Genomic DNA, 17092 nt, shown 5'->3' on the forward strand with positions numbered 1-17092 from the left:
CAAAACAACATGATGAACCCAGAAAACAGTGCAAAGCAAGCAGAGTAAACTGAAGAAAACCTTGTAAAGAAGCGAATTTCAAACTTTTAGAAATAGCTATTACGATTCCATTTTCATTTCATGACTCACTTTATTCCCATTCCAGTATGGCATGTTTTTTTTTTTTTTTTTAATTTTAAGAGAATAAAACAATTTTGATATTTCTTGGAGTGTCACTAAACTTGAGGTTGAGAATTAAGTCTTTAAAGAAAAAACTCATAGTGCTGAGCCATAACTATGCACCTGGGAATGCTGGGAACACTAGTTACAGTGAGACCAACCTAGATCGCATCAATCAGAAACTGAGTTGCTTCCTTTTAAGAGAAGAAGACAGGAAGACAAGGAGTCTCAAACTATTCCAGACTCACAAACTGTGGCAATAGCTGCAATACAGTCCTTACGTATACTAGCACAGATCTTTTCAGCTACAACTGCATATATAGATAGCAATTACTAACACAGGAAGTTTTTTGTCCACAAAAAACATACATGGGTATATGTATGGATATGTGCATATATAATATATACATATAAACATTACATACATACGTAATCCATGCAGTTTCTTTTAGAGCACTTTGCTTTTTAGTGACTAAAACAGGATCTTACCCATAGAAACTATGTTAGTTCCTGGCTAAAACGTCATACTTTCAGCAAATGATATATTCTTCAAATCCAAGATAATAATAATGCATACTGCTACGACTTTTAATAGTTCGTCAACTTAATAATTTAGGTTTAAAAAATTAACACTTTTTCATACTGTTAATAAAATATCTACAAATAAATTACCTTGGAAAAGATATAGGAACATAAAGTTTGAATCCACAAGACACTGATAACAAAGGCTTATTAACACAGTAAAGATTAAAAAGTTGTCATCTCAGAGAATTTTCTACCTGCAGTATTCCTACAGGTTCTAAAATTATTTTAAGTTATAATAAAATTAAAATATTTTACCAACTTTATGTGAAAATATAAACCAGATAAGAATGAGAAAACAGATAAACATGTAATTAGATATAATCTACATTTATATATTTATAAATATATAAAATATATGCATATTAAATACGTGTTTAACCTCAACATTCAAATGCTAAAGAAAGTTAACAATATTTTTATGTTACATGCCAGAGTAGGAGGTAAGAGAGATGGGTATATTGTATTCTGCTCATAGAACTAAAGTTAATATTTAAGAATACCAAGCTAGACATTCTCTTCCTTTTTTATTTTGAATTACATATAAAGATAAGAATGGGTATGTGAGGATTCCTGAGGTATACTGTATTCTGAGATGGTCAGAAAGCACAAAATACACTTGGGGGGAAGAAGGAATCGTATTATTAGAATTGGCATTGTCCTAAAAGAAAACCTAATCTAATCCTCCATTGTTAGAGTTTGTGATTCTGTGTATATACCCAATTTTTATATAATTATATAACTGTCTTCACATGGGATTCTAAGCTTCCCAAGAACAAGAATAAGAATATTTCACATCATCCCTTATGTCTCCTCACCCGCAAAGAAAACTTCCTGACACACAGTAAAAAAGGAACACAAGGAAATAAGTATGAAGACTTCATAAAAGAGCATGGCATTTTTTCCTGAAATACTATAACAATGAAAAATTTTGGCCAGGTGCAGTGGCTCATGCCTGTAATCGCAGCACTCTGGGAGGCTGAGGCAGGCGGATCACAAGGTCAGGAATTCGAGACCAGACTGGCCAACATGGTGAAACCCCATCTCTACTAAAAACACAAAAATCAGCTGGGTGTGGTAGCGGTCGCCTGTAATCCCTGCAGGAGAATCGCTTGAACTCGGGAGGTAGAGGCTGCAGTGAGCTGAGATGGTGCTACTGCACTCCAGCCTGGGTGACAAGAGCAAGACTCTTTCTCAAAAAAAAAAAAAAAAAAAAAAAAGAAAATTTTACATTTTTTTTTGGTACTAACCATTTGGTTACCAGTTGTAGATCAGCTGAATCAAATTTTTCCTATTTTAATCCATAATTAAATCATAAATCATTTCATTATTTGTTCCTTTCAAAATACCCATAACAGGCCGGGCGCAGTGGTTCATGCCTGTAATCCCAGCACTTTGGGAGGCCAAGGTAGGCAGATCATCTGAGGTCAGGATGAGACCAGCGTGGACAACACGGTGAAACCCCGTCTCTACTAAAAATACAAAAATTAGCTGGGCATGGTGGTGGGTGTCTGTAATCCCAGCTACTCGGGAGGCTGAGACAGGAGAATCGCTTGAACCCAGACTGCAAAGGTTGCAGTGTGCTGAGATTGCTCCACTGTACTCCAGCCTGGGCAACACAGCGAGACTCAGCCTGAGGGGGAAAAAAAAATACCCATAACAATTAACAAGGATCTCTCTCCCAAGTGACAGTAATCAAATTATCCCAATTTCTGTAAGAGGCTAAATTTAACTGCTCTAATCCCTTAACTTTTTCCCTTTCCCATCAGTTTTTTCTATATCACTTACAACTGTTTAATTACCAAAGCTAGAAGTGATGATTTGAGGGTCTGAAAATGCACATATAGTGTAAAAATGAGCTCTTCTATTCCTTCACTTTATATAGCCCAGGATCTTTTTGTTATTCTATCAACTCTTAAGATACAACTAAATACTTGTTCCTACTATTTTATTCTATGTTTATCAGATAACATTTTTTTAATTTGAAAGTTTTTGTTGCTGTTTTGCCATAACCAACTATTGGTTTTTGGACATACATAATTTTCTAATACGTCTAGTCTTTCTCCTTGGTGTCAGTCACAGAGCTCTAAACTGCTTCTTATGGACATCCCCCCCAAAAACCCTAAAAATGGTATCATCTTTTCCAGTCAATAAATTTTTTGAGCCAATATCGACTGTTTTCTCTCTACATATTCAATTAACATATCCTATTGATTCACAAATCCTTGTTAAATCTATCCCTTCCTTTTCATTTCCACTGACCTTGATCTAGTCTAGGCCCCATCTCATCAAGTATGGACTGTTACAATAATCTTAACTGTTTTCTCCATACCTAGCAGACTTTCATATTTCCAATCTATCTACACTCCACCACTTACGCTCTAAAACACAGATCTACATACCACTGTTTCACAGCTTAAAAACTTTCCCATCAGATATACTCCACAGCTTATTTTTCAAAATTCTGTGTTATCAGATTCAAAACTATGTCCTTTGATCTTTACTCCAGTAAAAAAAAACCACCTGCATGCAGCCAAACTGACCAAATAAATGTTTGTTTCATGCACTGTGGAGAGTTTAACCTATGGATTCTTTGTTCATAGTTATTTTCACTATAAGGGTGAAAAAAAGTTTTCTTTATCTAACCTAGCCTTACTTTGCCTTTCAAGACTGACCATGAAGTCTTTTTTGAAGCTTTCATGAGGCTTTCCAACCATCAAAGTTCTTATGACTATTTCTTACCATTATAGATAATGCTCCACCTATGGCAGGTATACAATAAATGTCTGATGATTACTTCTTGGGAGACCATTCATTCCAGTTTCCCCAAGGCAGTTCTAATTTAAATATACTGTTCTGACATCTCATCTGGTTAGTGCTCCGTTGACTCTCAAGTAGTGCCCAATCATTTGACTTATTCTTAATTTTCAGAACCGCACTGTATTAGTCAGTTTTCATGCTGCTGGTAAGACATGCCTGAGACTGGGCAATTTACAAAAGAGGTTTAATTGGACTTACAGTTCCACATGGCTGGGGAAGCCTCACAATCATGGTGGAAGGCAAGCAGGAGCAAGTCACGTCTTACATGGATTGCAGTAGGCAAAGGGAGAATGAGGAAAACACAAAAGTGGAAACCTCGGATAAAACTATCAGACCTTGTGAGAGTTACTCACTACCATGAAAACAGTATACGGGAAACTGCCCCATGAGTCAATTACCTCCCACCAGGTCCCTCCCACAACACGTGGGGATTATGGGAGTACAATTCAGGATGAGATTTGGGTGGAGACACAGAGCCAAACCATATCAAGCACTATTTCTGACTTAGAAAATGTAAATGAAGCAAAATAACTAGAATACTAAACTTATTACTACAATACAGTACTAGTTATTTCTGGTCACTCTGACACCATACCAGAAGTATTCTTTAAGGCAATGGTTCTTAATCTGTGGTAATTCTGCCCCAAAGGGACACCTAGCAATGTCTGGAGACATTTTTGGTTGGCCAGGGATGCTGCTGGACATCCTACAACACACAGGATAGCATCCACAACAAAGAGTTATCTGACCCAAATGTCAAGGTCGCAAAATTCTGCTCTGGGATTATTCTTATAATAATAAGATCAAAATGACATTTTTAAACAATGTGAATGTTTTTTTAACTGGAACTAAACGATCTTGAAACCAAAATGGTATCTATTATTTCCTTCTTAGGTAAATGGCCTAATCTTTAATCATTTAGCTTGATGTGATGTGATGGTTTTCATGCAACATATAAGTAGTTGGTATGAAATGGAAAGAGTATCGCTGTGGACTCAATACTTTGGTTTGAATTCAATACTTTGGTTTGAATACTTCAGGGCACAAGAGGTGGACGCAAACCTCAGAGGCTGTTTTCTAGCCAATAAAGGTAGCTATGACTTGTGTCCTCGCCTACATACTACACACTAACCTCTCCAAAATGCCATTTTGTTAAGAGCATTCAATATTCAAAAACTCTCCTCCTAGCTTTCACAGGCCATTCACAGTATGATCTCCAACCCAATGATTCAACTTTCTCACTTGTTCCCTAACAAACGTCCCTTTAGTTAAGTATCTTCACAGGCCTTTTCTCTACCGTACTCAAATGTATCACTCGCTCTTTTCCCTAAACATCTTGATTCTCATAGACAGCAAAAAATACCTTTCCATCTGTGCCCAAATCCAAAGTCCCAGCTCTCACTTTTAAGCCCATATAAATCTTTCTTCTAGAAAATATTACTGGTTTCAGAGAGAACAGAATTCTATGTTCATTCTGTCTCCTAGCCAAACTCTAAACACCCTGAAAGCTTATGCTCCACTCAGTAATTTAAACAAATATTTATACAGCAGTTACCACTGGCCAGACAGAAACTTGAAGATGAATTAAGATAAAACTAGATTATTATACCTCACATAAAGGTTGTTAGCCTCTTTCACTCACAGGGTGCACTACCATCAAGACTTATGGTACCTGCTCATCAAGTTCCAAACCTCTAGATTCAGGTTTCTAGGATTCATCAGTTTTTTGGGTTTTGCTTTTTAATCCACTCCAGATCAGTCCTAAGTATAACCAATGGCAAATAAGAATTTCACTGTGACAGGTCAACACAAGATTCACTATCTCCCCCACTCAGAGGAGAAATGAGCAGGCCCACTCAAAAGATACAAGCATTCACAGCCTAAAATTACTATTATTTCTGTATCTATTAATAGGTATTAGCAAAAACACACAATTTAGTCTGATTATCACTATAAAATATAGTACCAATTAGGTATTAAACGCATACTAAAAACCTAACTTGAGAGCACCTATTAAATCCCACTCCTCAGGCTTACTGGAGTCAAGGGTCACTTACAGACTTAGCTTGGCCCACTCCTGCTTCTCATTCACACTTTCCAAACAAAATAAGCCTCAAGAGCCACACATAACTGGGTACTTTCTTACTGTCTCACAGAGGAGCAGAAGCTCCTGAATGGAGTAGTGGAGGGATGTGTGGGGGAGGAGTTTCAGTCTAGTACACTGCAGAAGTGGAAGATGATTTGATTCATCCTCGTGAATTATAAACCTGATTTTTAACTAAATACAACTTTGTCTTATCTTTCCAAATATTTTAAAAAATTTCATATGTGATACTATGGTACTACATTATCTTGCATCTATTATTCTCCACATTTCAAGGAGATACAATCAATATTTTTTCTCTAAAGTCTCTAATTTCTATTTTATTCCAGAATGTGAGACCTTTCCCAGATCCAAGTGAACTGTGTTTTGCAATCTTTGAGCCACTCCTAAAGACCTAAAGTCTTCCTCTTAAATAAGCTAGTTTGTCTTAAAGTTGTTCATTTCCTCCGTAACTTCGATCCCAAAATGAAAGATCTCAGAAGATGTAATTTCGAGTAAATGAAAGAGGTGAAATAAGAACTTACTATTATCAAAGCCTTAAAACCTACATTCTTTTACAAATTCATTTTTGCTACTGAAAATCAGCCCAACAGGAGTCACATGCAATGTGCTCTGGCAAGTACAGATAATTACTATAAGGAATAGTGTATTCAGGTAATGCAAACTAATTATATTAAGACACTACTTAATTCTGTTATTTACTGCCCAAATTGCCTTTTTAAAAAAATCATGTCAAAATTACATGAATTTATATAGTTATAGATACGTTCCTAGCAGAAGAGTAAGGAGGCAGGGGGCTGCATAAGTGGAAGTAGAAGGCAAGTAGCCTTTTTGGGCTACCAGGGTATCAGCACCAGGTTCCCTGGGCCATTTGACATAGGAATTTGAATACAGGGTGGCCCCAAAGATGTGACTGAGGAGTAGTAGCAGCATCAGTGATCCAGAAGGCTCACAGGATGTGAGCTATACAACTTTGGTGTTCCTTATCTGATATTCCTAAAAACCAAAGTTGTGTTTTTCATGAAAACAGACTACATGATTTATTTAGGTAGATCTTATAAATGTTTTAATAGTTACACTTGTGGAGTTTAACTTTTTAAATGTAAAGTTAAGAACATTATAAGAAGCATTCTAAACCACTTTCGGTCCTGGGTGCTACCCAGTTCAATAAATGTTTTTTTGCCCAATTAAACTGTTAAATTTAAAACAAACAAGAATAACGGATCATAAGATCATATATATGTCTTGGGTTCCAATTCTATCAAAAATATGCTATCATTATAGCATAGTGCTCCACCTATGGCAGTTACTCAATAAATAAAACCATATTTATTGAAGCCAAAATTTATCCATCTGTGATATATAATCTTATTACCACTAAGTAACAAGGAAAACTACCAGTAAAAAGGCTTTTAATGTATCATGTTATATTATGATCCCCACATGATCACAGAGTAATAAAACCAACTTAAATTTTATCAACAGGATTTTTTAAATTACAAAAGCAGGGCCAGGTGTGGTGGCTTACACCTGTAATCCCAGCACTTTGGGAGGCCTACGCGGACGGATCACGAGGTCAGGAGATCGAGATCATCCTGGCCAACATGGTGAAATCCCGTCTCTACTAAAAATACAAAAAATTAGCCGGGTGTGGTAGCAGGTACCTGTAGTTCCAGCTACTCAGGAGGCTGAGGCAGGAGAATGGCATGAACCCACGAGGCAGAGGTTGTAGTGAGCCGAGACTGTGCCCCTGCACTCCAGCCTGGGCGACAGAGCAAGACTCCATCTCAAAAAAAAAAAAAAAAAAAAAAATTATAAAAGCAATTCACGTCTTACCAGAAAACCTGGAAATCACAAAAGGTACAAAGAAGTTGTTTAAAACAAAGTGCTTCTGTAATCCTACTAAACAGAGCCATGCCAGTACTTTGGCTAATTTTTAAACTTATTTTAAAAATCAGACACTACATCTAGAGAGTATTTTCTTCTTTAATTCGTCATGGGAAAGTACAGATTCGATACTGCCATTATTCAGAATCTGTGAGAAATATCTCATCTGTAACTGGCATAAGGGTCATGTAAGAAATTTGGTCTCATTGTTTTATAGCTTTGCCTCATTTTAACCTAACATCACTGATAGATTGATACCATTTAAATTAATATCACTGAACTCTTACTATACTGTGGTCCTGTTCAGAAAAACAGTCCTCCTGCTTAAACTGCTCACAATCTAAACTACGCAGACCAAAGTATAAGGTGGTTGTATTAAATATACTCTAAAAAAGGATATGTAAACAGTGATAGGTTAACAATGAAGAGGAAGTAAACCAAGTTAAAAATTTAAGAGAACTTCACAAAGGAAAGAAAATCTGCATCGTACCTGAATAGTAAGTAAAATTTGGTAAGGGGAGGAGGAGGAAAAGATGGATGAACATCAAAAGCCAAAGGGCATAAAAGTTCTTCAAGGTTCTGGCAAAAGCAAGTAAACCTAGGAAAAAGGTAAATTAGTGCTGGACTGCTGAGGACTTTTAAATATCCTGCTAACTCATTTTTTTCACCAGGCAAGATAATGACTCTAATGGTTTTCTAAATTCAAACCTACCCTCAAGAGGAAAACAACTGGCCATTACTGAAGATATTCAGAGAAATGTGCCACAGACTTAAAGGGAAAACATCCATGATGCTTCCTTTGCTAAATATCTCCTCACACTTAAGCTTAGCACTCTGTCTTGAAGGTATCTTTTTTTTTTTTTTTTTTTTTTTTTTTGAGACACAGTCTTGTTCTGTCGCCCAGGCTGGAGTGCAATGGCATGATCTCAGCTCACTGCAACCTCCGCCTCCCAGGTTCAAGCAATTCTCCTGCTTCAGCCTCCCAAGTAGCTGGGATTACAGGTGCCCACCACCAAGCCCAGCTAATATTTTTGTATTTTTAGTAGAGACGGGGTTTCGCCATGTTGACCAGGCTAGTTTCAAACTCCTGACCTCAAGTGATCCTCCTGCCTTAGCCTCTCAAAGTGTTAGGATCACAAGCGTGAGCCACCATGCCCAGCCTGTCTTGAAGTTATCTTATGCTCCCACATAGAGTGCAACAGAATTAAAAGAACACTTAGAATTCACCCAATTCAACTTTTTTACTTCTTTGTAACATCGCTCACAACAGGAGCATTCAGCAGTCTTCTGAAGGTTATTTCCAAAAATTTGTTTAGGGTAGTCCTTATCATCCAAAAACAGCTCTATTAAAAAATTCTTCATTCTACGAAATCAAAAATTGCCTGCCTCTAATTTACACCTATTAGTCTAGTGATGAAGAGTTATATAATAATCCTTATAAGAGTCCTTCAAATACTCAAAAAGTTCTCTTACCCAAGCTAAATATCTATAGGCTAAATAAATCAAGATCAATAGTTCTTCATCAGACTTGACTTTTAGGTTTGGTGTCAATCTCAATTTCACTTTATTAGCTATGTCACTGTGGGTTTAGCTTCTTTTACTGTAAAATAGGGATAACATGACACATTCTACCACATGGATTTACTGTGAAGACAATGCTAAATGAAATAAACCAGACACAAAAAGACAAATATTGAATGATTCTACTTATACAAGGTACCTAGAGTGGTCAAATTCATAGACACAGAAAGTAGAATGGTAGTTGCCAGGGGCTGGAGTCCATGGGAACAGGGAATTACTGTTTAATGGGTACACAGTTTCAACTGAGGAAGATGAAAGGTCTAGAGATGGATGGTGGTGATGACTGCACAACATTGTGAATGTACTTAATGCCAATGAACTGTAAACTTAAAAATTATTAACATGGTAAATTTTGTTATGTATATTTTACAATAAAAACAATAATAATAATTACAACTCCAAATTGTACACATTAAATGATTTAACATGTGTAAAGGAGCTGGACACGATGGCTCACGCCTATAATCCCAACACTTTGGGAGGATGAGGCAGGTGGATCACTTGAGCCCAGGAGTTCAAGACCAGCCTGGGCAACATAGTGAGACCCTGTCTCTACAAAACATAAAAAATAAATTAGCCAGGCATGGTGTCACGCGCCTGTGGTCCTAGCTACTCAAGAGGCTGAGGTAAGACAATCACTTGAGCTGGGGCAGGGTTGGGGGTGGGGGGTGGGAAGGGATTGAAGCTGCAGTGAGCTGTAGATTATACCCCCACCCCTGGTCCACAGAAAAATTGTCTTCTACGAAACCAGTGCCTGGTGCCAAAAAGGTTGTAGACTGCTGTCTTGCAAAATGCTTGGCATATACAACATGGGCACATCACAGTGACTGTAATATACTTTTATCAACCATGGGGCCCTGCTTGGCCAAGTTCTATTTTTTAAGAACTTGCATTATCATGTCTCTCAGTGTTCCCAACACTGTGCTGCACACAGGTACTCTAAGTATTTTTTCCATTAAAGAAAAAAATTTAAAGCCATTTTAGAATGACTGGAAAACCACTGCTAACAATGGAATAGAGAGCAAGGCACAGTGGCTCATGCCTGTAATCCTAGCACTTTGGGAGGCTGAGGTTTGAGACCAGCCTGGAGTTTGAGACCAGCCTGGGCAACATGGGAAGACCCTGTCTCTTAAAAAAAAAAGGAAAAAAAAAGGGAAATAGAAAGCTTATTAGAGGTTTAACTTCTGATTCATCTAACCCACACATATACGCAAACCACATTACTTTAAAATAACATCTCCTTGGTACAGAAGAGTCTAGAAAACATAAAACTTCCCAAGATGTTAGTATGTTAATCAGTGAATGACTGCCAAACTATTCAGATAAGTGGTAATAATTACACAAATTGCTTTATTAATTTAGGCTTACCAAATTAAATTACAGGCAAATTTTACCAATGGCCCTCTACAAAAAGCATACATAAACAAAGAGGTCATACAATAAATTAACTCTCAGCAGTGAAAAGCCACGAGTGACAAAAAAGTATAAAAACCACATACCTACCTAGCTCTGAAATGGGACATTTATCAACAAAAGTTATTGATGAGAAGTCAGTATGAATTTGAAGTGTCTTCATAAACCTAAGATAAATTGATCTAGTGAGCCAGAATGTAGCTTAAAATGGGCTTAGGCCTACCATTCCAAATGATGGAAAGGAACAGAAATTTTATCACTAATATAATGGTGAACACAGGCAGGATCAAAAGTCTGGATGAAAGGAAATATGGCAACTTCTAAAGAAAAAAATAAGCAGTGTCTAGAAAGTCCAGACCAAATTGATTCCTTGCAAAATTCAAAACTGGATTTAAAAAAGTTTGTGAAGAAAAGTGAATACATGAAATGCTAGCTAGAACATTCATCATAAACAAGTCCAAACAAATCAACTGCAATGGCTATTTTAATAGGTTGGTAATAGTAATGTAGTATTCTTCACTGTAGTTGAGAATCTTATAGGCAGAGAATAGCTTAATTATAGCAAGGCATTTGACAAAAATCTTTCATAGTGTCCACACAAAATGTCATATGAGCCTGACAATAAAAGATAGAACTAGTAATTATTGAACAACCATGTGTGTTGATTAATAGACTGGTGTTAATCTAGAGTGAGTCTGACGTGCACACTTCAGAGTAATTTATCCTTTTTTTTTTTAAGATGGAGTCTCGCTTTGTCGCCCAGGCTGGAATGCAGTGGCGAGATTTTGGCTCACTGCAAGCTCCGCCTCCCAGGTTCACACCATTCTCCTGCCTCAGCCTCCCAAGTAGCTGGGACTACGGGCACGTGCCACCACGCCTGGCTAATTTTTTTTGGTATTTTTAGTAGAGACGGAGTTTCACCGTGTTAGCCAGGATGGTCTCGATCTCCCGACCTCGTGATCCGCCCACCTTGGCCCCCCAAAGTGCTGGGATTACAGGCGTGAGCCACCACACACCCGGCCCATAGTAATTTATTCTTATCAATAATTTGAATGAAGACACGGTAGATATGCCTACCAAATATAAAGATGACCAAATAAATCAGAAAGGATAATATTAAATGTCTAAATAAAAACTAACAAAAGGAAATTTAAAAGCCTTATATTTAATCTAAGCACAACTAAAAAAATATAAAATAAAAGCCTTATATTTAAGCTAAAAAAAAATCCATTACACAAAAAATAGGGTTAGGAAGACTCAGTTTAACATCTTATGTATAAAATATATGGGAGAGAAGTTGATATTTAGGGCTCATATTAAGGATAAGTAATAGAAGTTAAAACTGTCAATGAAGTATTTAGTTAAAAAAAAAAAAACAGCATTTGGTTCATACCCACCACACTCTCCATCTGATCAAATATCATCTAAAATGCTGGGTACAACTCTGATAACCATGTATAATGACAATGAGCAATTTAGAGTTAATTAAGAAAAAGAAAAACCATGATTGAAGGATCAGAAAATTACATTATCTAAGGAATGATAAAACAAACTGGGATTATATACTCTGAAGAAGACAAGGGAATGCTCACAGTGTGTGGGAGAAAGAGCAGTGACACCACAGTAGTCTTCAAATATGTGAAGAGGTCATTCATGTGAAAAGGAGATTATACTTGGAAAAAGCAAAATACTGTGGGAACAGCATAGGCTATGATGTATAAAGACCTGGATTCAGACCCTGGTGCCATTATTTAGTGTGTTATTTGATGCTTGGAGAGAGATTAGTTTTCTTACCTAGAAAATGCTACCTATCTCATAAATGTACAAAATTAGAGGCAAAAAATATTTATAAGCTGCCTGGCACAGAATGACACACTGTGATGCACAATGATGTTAGTTCTCATCCCTAAGCTTTTCTGAGTTATTCTAGAACAGTGTTTTTCAAAGTGAGAATTGCAACTCATTAATGGGTCACAGAATCAGCTTAGCTGGGTAGTTACCAGCATTCTTATTCTAATGAAACAGAATAGAAAGGAAAATACCTGAGCATATCACTTGTAGTAAAAGTAATCAACATTTTGTTAAATTTTTGCTTCAGTTATTCATATACATTATTCATACACATGTGAATTCCTGATTATGAGTTAAAATGTATTTATCATGAAGCTGGGTCCAAAAAAAAAAAAAAAGTGTGAAAGTGACTGCTGTAGAGCACTATTTTTATGTGTGTTCTATAAGATACTAGTTCCTTGGGAGCTCAATTAAGTTTAGGACCAAACCATACTCCCTAGAGATTTACTATGTTCAAAACACATTAGCATTTCCAAGAGCCCAGCATTAAAGAAAACTGTTTATTTTTGTAGAATCAGTTTTTCCCACACTTATTCCATCCCGGAACCCACCCACTTTTATTCTACATAGCACTTACTGACATCTTCAGAACTAGCACTTTGTGGCACATACACTCGGGAGGAAACATTCCTCTAGATGAAAAGGAAGGTGAATAGCTAGAAGTTACAGAAGGTAGATTTTTAGCTTGCTAAAAAAGGAAAAAATACTGCCTTTGAACCTTCCTGACACTGACATCCACCCCCTACAACTTTTACCCTAATCACATACCCCAACGCATTTTAAATATTATTTATATCCAACTTACAGTTCACACAAATCTCAGAAAAAGTACAGGACACCTGTAAGATCAAGATATGATGCCAGGATCAAAGCATTAAGCAGGAATCATCTGGTCAAAAGAAACTCCTGGCACAGTATTTAAGGAAGACTTACTTTACCTTAACAAAACTCATGCTCAGGAACCAAAGCAGCCAAAGACTTAATCGGCTTCTCCAAGTGGACTCAATGTGTTCTAATAATACATAATCTAAAATGGGCTGATGGGTGCAGCTAATCCTCATTATTATGAGCATCATTATTATCATCACTTGCAAGAGCCATGTGACAATATTTACAAGATTCTGGATTCTTTTAAAGTGCATGCATACCCAAGATTCCTTTGGGAGAAAGTAATTTCACATTTATATCAAAAACTGTCACTACCATAGTCAGCTCTAATATTTGATATCACTTGGTAACGAAGGTTTGTCATCATATACTCAAGAGTAACCCTGTTACTCAAATCTTCCTAACTGGGAGTTACGAATACCTCTGACGCTGCTCTTTTAGCTGTCAAGAGCATAAAATGCCCTTCCCGCTCTTTACTCACTTCCAGACTCCAAAGCCACCTCCTCCTCAAAGTCTGGCCCAACTACTGTGGACCACTATTTTTCTCCCAGTTACTGAGTACTGTCAGCACTTTTTGTTCTATCACTCTTTGGGTAATTCACTGTACACTTTCTAGTTTATTTAACTGCACAAAACTTAGTTCTCAACAAGACTATAACTGCCTTATGAACAAGGATCAACACTTAAGAATCTCCAGAATCTCCTACAACATCATGTAAGATTCTTGATTTACAAGAACATCATGTTCCTTGATTTAAGTAACTAGGCTTAAGAGTAACAAATACCAGCTTGTTTTAAGACAGTTTACTACGTGCCAGATCCAGCGCTAAATGCATACATAATTATCTTACTAAATTTTCATAACTCTATAGAGGTAAGTGCTATTATTTTCTCCATCAAATAGAAGAAGAAAGTGAGCCTCAGAGTAACTTGCTCAAGGTCATACTGCTAGTAAGTGGCAAAACCAGGGCCTGAATCCAGGAACGCTCTTAACTACCTCAGAACACCGAAAAGTTCCAACCCTACAATAAGAGAGTCTATGCATGATTTCGATTTCACTGTTAGAAGTTTTAATTTCAATAGAGCAGAGATATTTTAGCTAAAAGTTAAAACTTTAACTTTAAGAAAAATTAATTAAGACAAATAATTTCCCACACACATCTTTATAATAAAACGAGGGGAAAACCTCCCATGTCCTATTTATGAAAGTAATATAAAGGTGGGGGGGGATCACAATTTCATCAAGAAGTGGCTTATGACAATACAGCTTTGGTTTAAATTTTTAAATAGGACTCTTTTTCTCTGCCCCTAGGAGGAACGTGGAAATGAAAGATGGATGTGATAACTGTCAATTCAGAGCTCTGCAAAACGCCAGACTCAATTCTCGTTTTAGAAAATAAGAGCCGGGGCTCTTGTTCCACCCTTGACTCTTCACACAAAGAGTAACAAAAACAAAAACAAAAAAAGAAAAGAAAACAAGCAGCACCATCCTCTGCCCTCTTCACACAAAGCAAGCTTTACCCCACTACCCAAAGGGGAGTGCTGATTCACACGGTCTCCCCATCCCTGCCAGACATGGGTCCCAAACACCAACCGTTGCATAGACGTAGACGACTTTGGTCTGCCCCCGACCCCCACACCTGGTGATACCTCATCAAGCAGACCCCTCTCCTACATCCAAAATGCCCAGGGCCACCATCCGAAAGCCAGTATCTTACACAAAGCAGGACCCCGGCCTACAAAGCAGTTTCCCACCTCCGACTCCTCCCCAGGCGAACAGCCCTTCTCAAGCTGCCCCAATCCACAGACCCCAATAGGGTCCAGCACCCAGAAGGTCCACAATCCAAAGGAGAACGAGCTACAACCCTGTTACTTGCTCACGCCTCAAACCCCCAACTCCAGCTGAGGTTCCCTCTGCCAAAGCAAGAAAACCACGAGTCCCCACGGGAGTTTTCTCGACTACACAAAGCGAGGCGCCAGACCAGAGGGACCCTCAGAGGACGCTCTCCGCCCCCGGGTCCGTCCCCGCCCAGCTCCGACCCGGCGCCCCAAGCTCACCAGCTCTCCTCTTCCTCCTCCCAGCCTGACAGGCGCTCCAGCTCGTCGGGCCGCAGAGGCTCCACCTCGTCCAACAAGCCGCCCTCGCCCGCCGCCAGCAAGGAGGTGGCGTCCCGCAGCTCTTCGCTACTCGTCCGCCTCGGGCCCGACCCGGCCCCGCCGCCCGACTTGGCGCTGAGGCCCAAGGGGAAGCCCCGAGGAGACGCCGCGCCGGAGGAGGGAATGGACGCGCCGGCCCGAATCGGGCTGCCGGGCCCGAGAGAGCCGGCGCCCTGCACGGCCCCCGAGCGACTCCTCAGCTGTTCGTTCTGTTTCTCCAGCTTCTTCACCAGCTCCTGCAGCTTTCGCACCTCCTGGTCCGCGTTCACGTTGGAGTTAACGTCCTCCATCCCGGCCCCGCCGCCTCCGCCGTCCGCTCGCTCTCGCAGCGACAGGGAAAGAGCCGGAGGAAAGAGGCGTCGCCGCCACTCACTCTAGCCGAGGCGCCGGCATATAGCAGGACCAGGCCCCACCGCCAGGGTCCCCCCACCTCGGGTTCCAAAGCGCCGCTGGCCCCAGCCGAGCTGCCTCATCTGCGCCGGCTCCAGGATTGGGGGAGGCGGCGCCAATATCCGGCCTCTGCCGCCATCTTCCCTCCGTCCCTCCGCCCCCCGCGGGCCGGCCCCGTCGGTGACCTCAGAGCGTCGCGGGTGGACGCGGCCGCCGGCGGGCGCTGAGAGGACCGGGCGCCGGTTCGCGGCGGGGCGGGGCCACTGACGGAGCCTATGGGGCGGGGCCGGTGTTCGAGGGGCGGGGATTAGGCCGGAAGGGGCGTGTCTGCGGATGTGGGACGAGGCCGGGCTGGTTAGGGAAGGTTCTTGCAGGCCGGGAGGCTAGAAGAAGGCTCGCGGCTGGCGGGACTGAGGTGGCTAACGTGGACGTCGATCAGCCCCGCCTGTTGGCCTGGGCGTGTGGGGTGTTCTCCACCCGGTACAGGGAGTGTGGGACCCGCGGGCCAGTCTCGCGCTTGTTCCGGGCCAGACCTCGAGTGGGCGCTCAGCCCGGCGGTGGAGAGACAGTTTACTTTGCTCAGCAAATATTTAATCGATGCCGACTTTTATTGGAGATTATCTCGGCTGGCGGGATCGTCTGAGACTGCCTGTGTCCTGTTTCTTCCCCTGAAAATAAACCCCAGTTTCAGACAGTTAAGAGAGGTCTAAGGTCAAAATAATAATCATAATTGCTTGAGTGCTTCCTACTGGCCAGACACTGTGCTAAGCAGTTTGAAAGGCATTATCTCATCCGTTAAAACATAGTTTTCCCGGCTTAAAGTTTGCAGCACACAGGGGCGGAAGCGAGGGATAGTAAACCGCTTCTCTACCCCCTTTCTCCGTTTATTGACTCATTCTGCTCTTTGGATCATTTTCTTCGGAAAAAGTTCCTCATAGTGTGTCTTGATTTTTTTAAAAGTTGTGTGCTAAAAGTACTTAAACACGCTGACAGATAGTGAAGAATGCAGAAAATTGTATGAATGTGAAGTCCGCCTTTAGAATGTGGCAGCAAACCCAAACAAAACTTAAATGCTTTGTTTTGATCACATTCATTGGTTTTTGTCTGTTTACTTGCTTTAAGGAGACATTCATTTTTGCTTACCATGTCTAGTACACTGACACAGTGGACACTCAATACTTGGTGTGTTGTAAGTTAAGTAGACTGTAAGTTCTACTTAAAACCAGGTAGCTATTTATTCGTAGCAAAAAACGTGTTAAA

At 39.8% G+C, this 17092-nt stretch overlaps 1 protein-coding gene across 2 annotated transcripts in view; it reads right to left on the reverse strand.

Annotated features, from left to right (window-relative positions):
- The window catches only part of SLAIN2 (SLAIN motif family member 2), a 77637-nt gene extending 61649 nt beyond the window's left edge, over positions 1–15988 (reverse strand). For both annotated transcript variants that reach the window (XM_008017458.3, XM_038008549.2), the window contains exon 1: positions 15344–15988. In XM_008017458.3, the coding sequence (XP_008015649.1) occupies positions 15344–15732 (389 nt within the window). In that variant the 5' untranslated portion in view covers positions 15733–15988. The remainder of the gene's footprint in view (positions 1–15343) is intronic.
- Positions 15989–17092: the final 1104 nt, after the last annotated feature.

Source organism: Chlorocebus sabaeus, chromosome 27 (assembly GCF_047675955.1).
Source record: "Chlorocebus sabaeus isolate Y175 chromosome 27, mChlSab1.0.hap1, whole genome shotgun sequence".
NCBI lineage: Eukaryota > Metazoa > Chordata > Mammalia > Primates > Cercopithecidae > Chlorocebus > Chlorocebus sabaeus.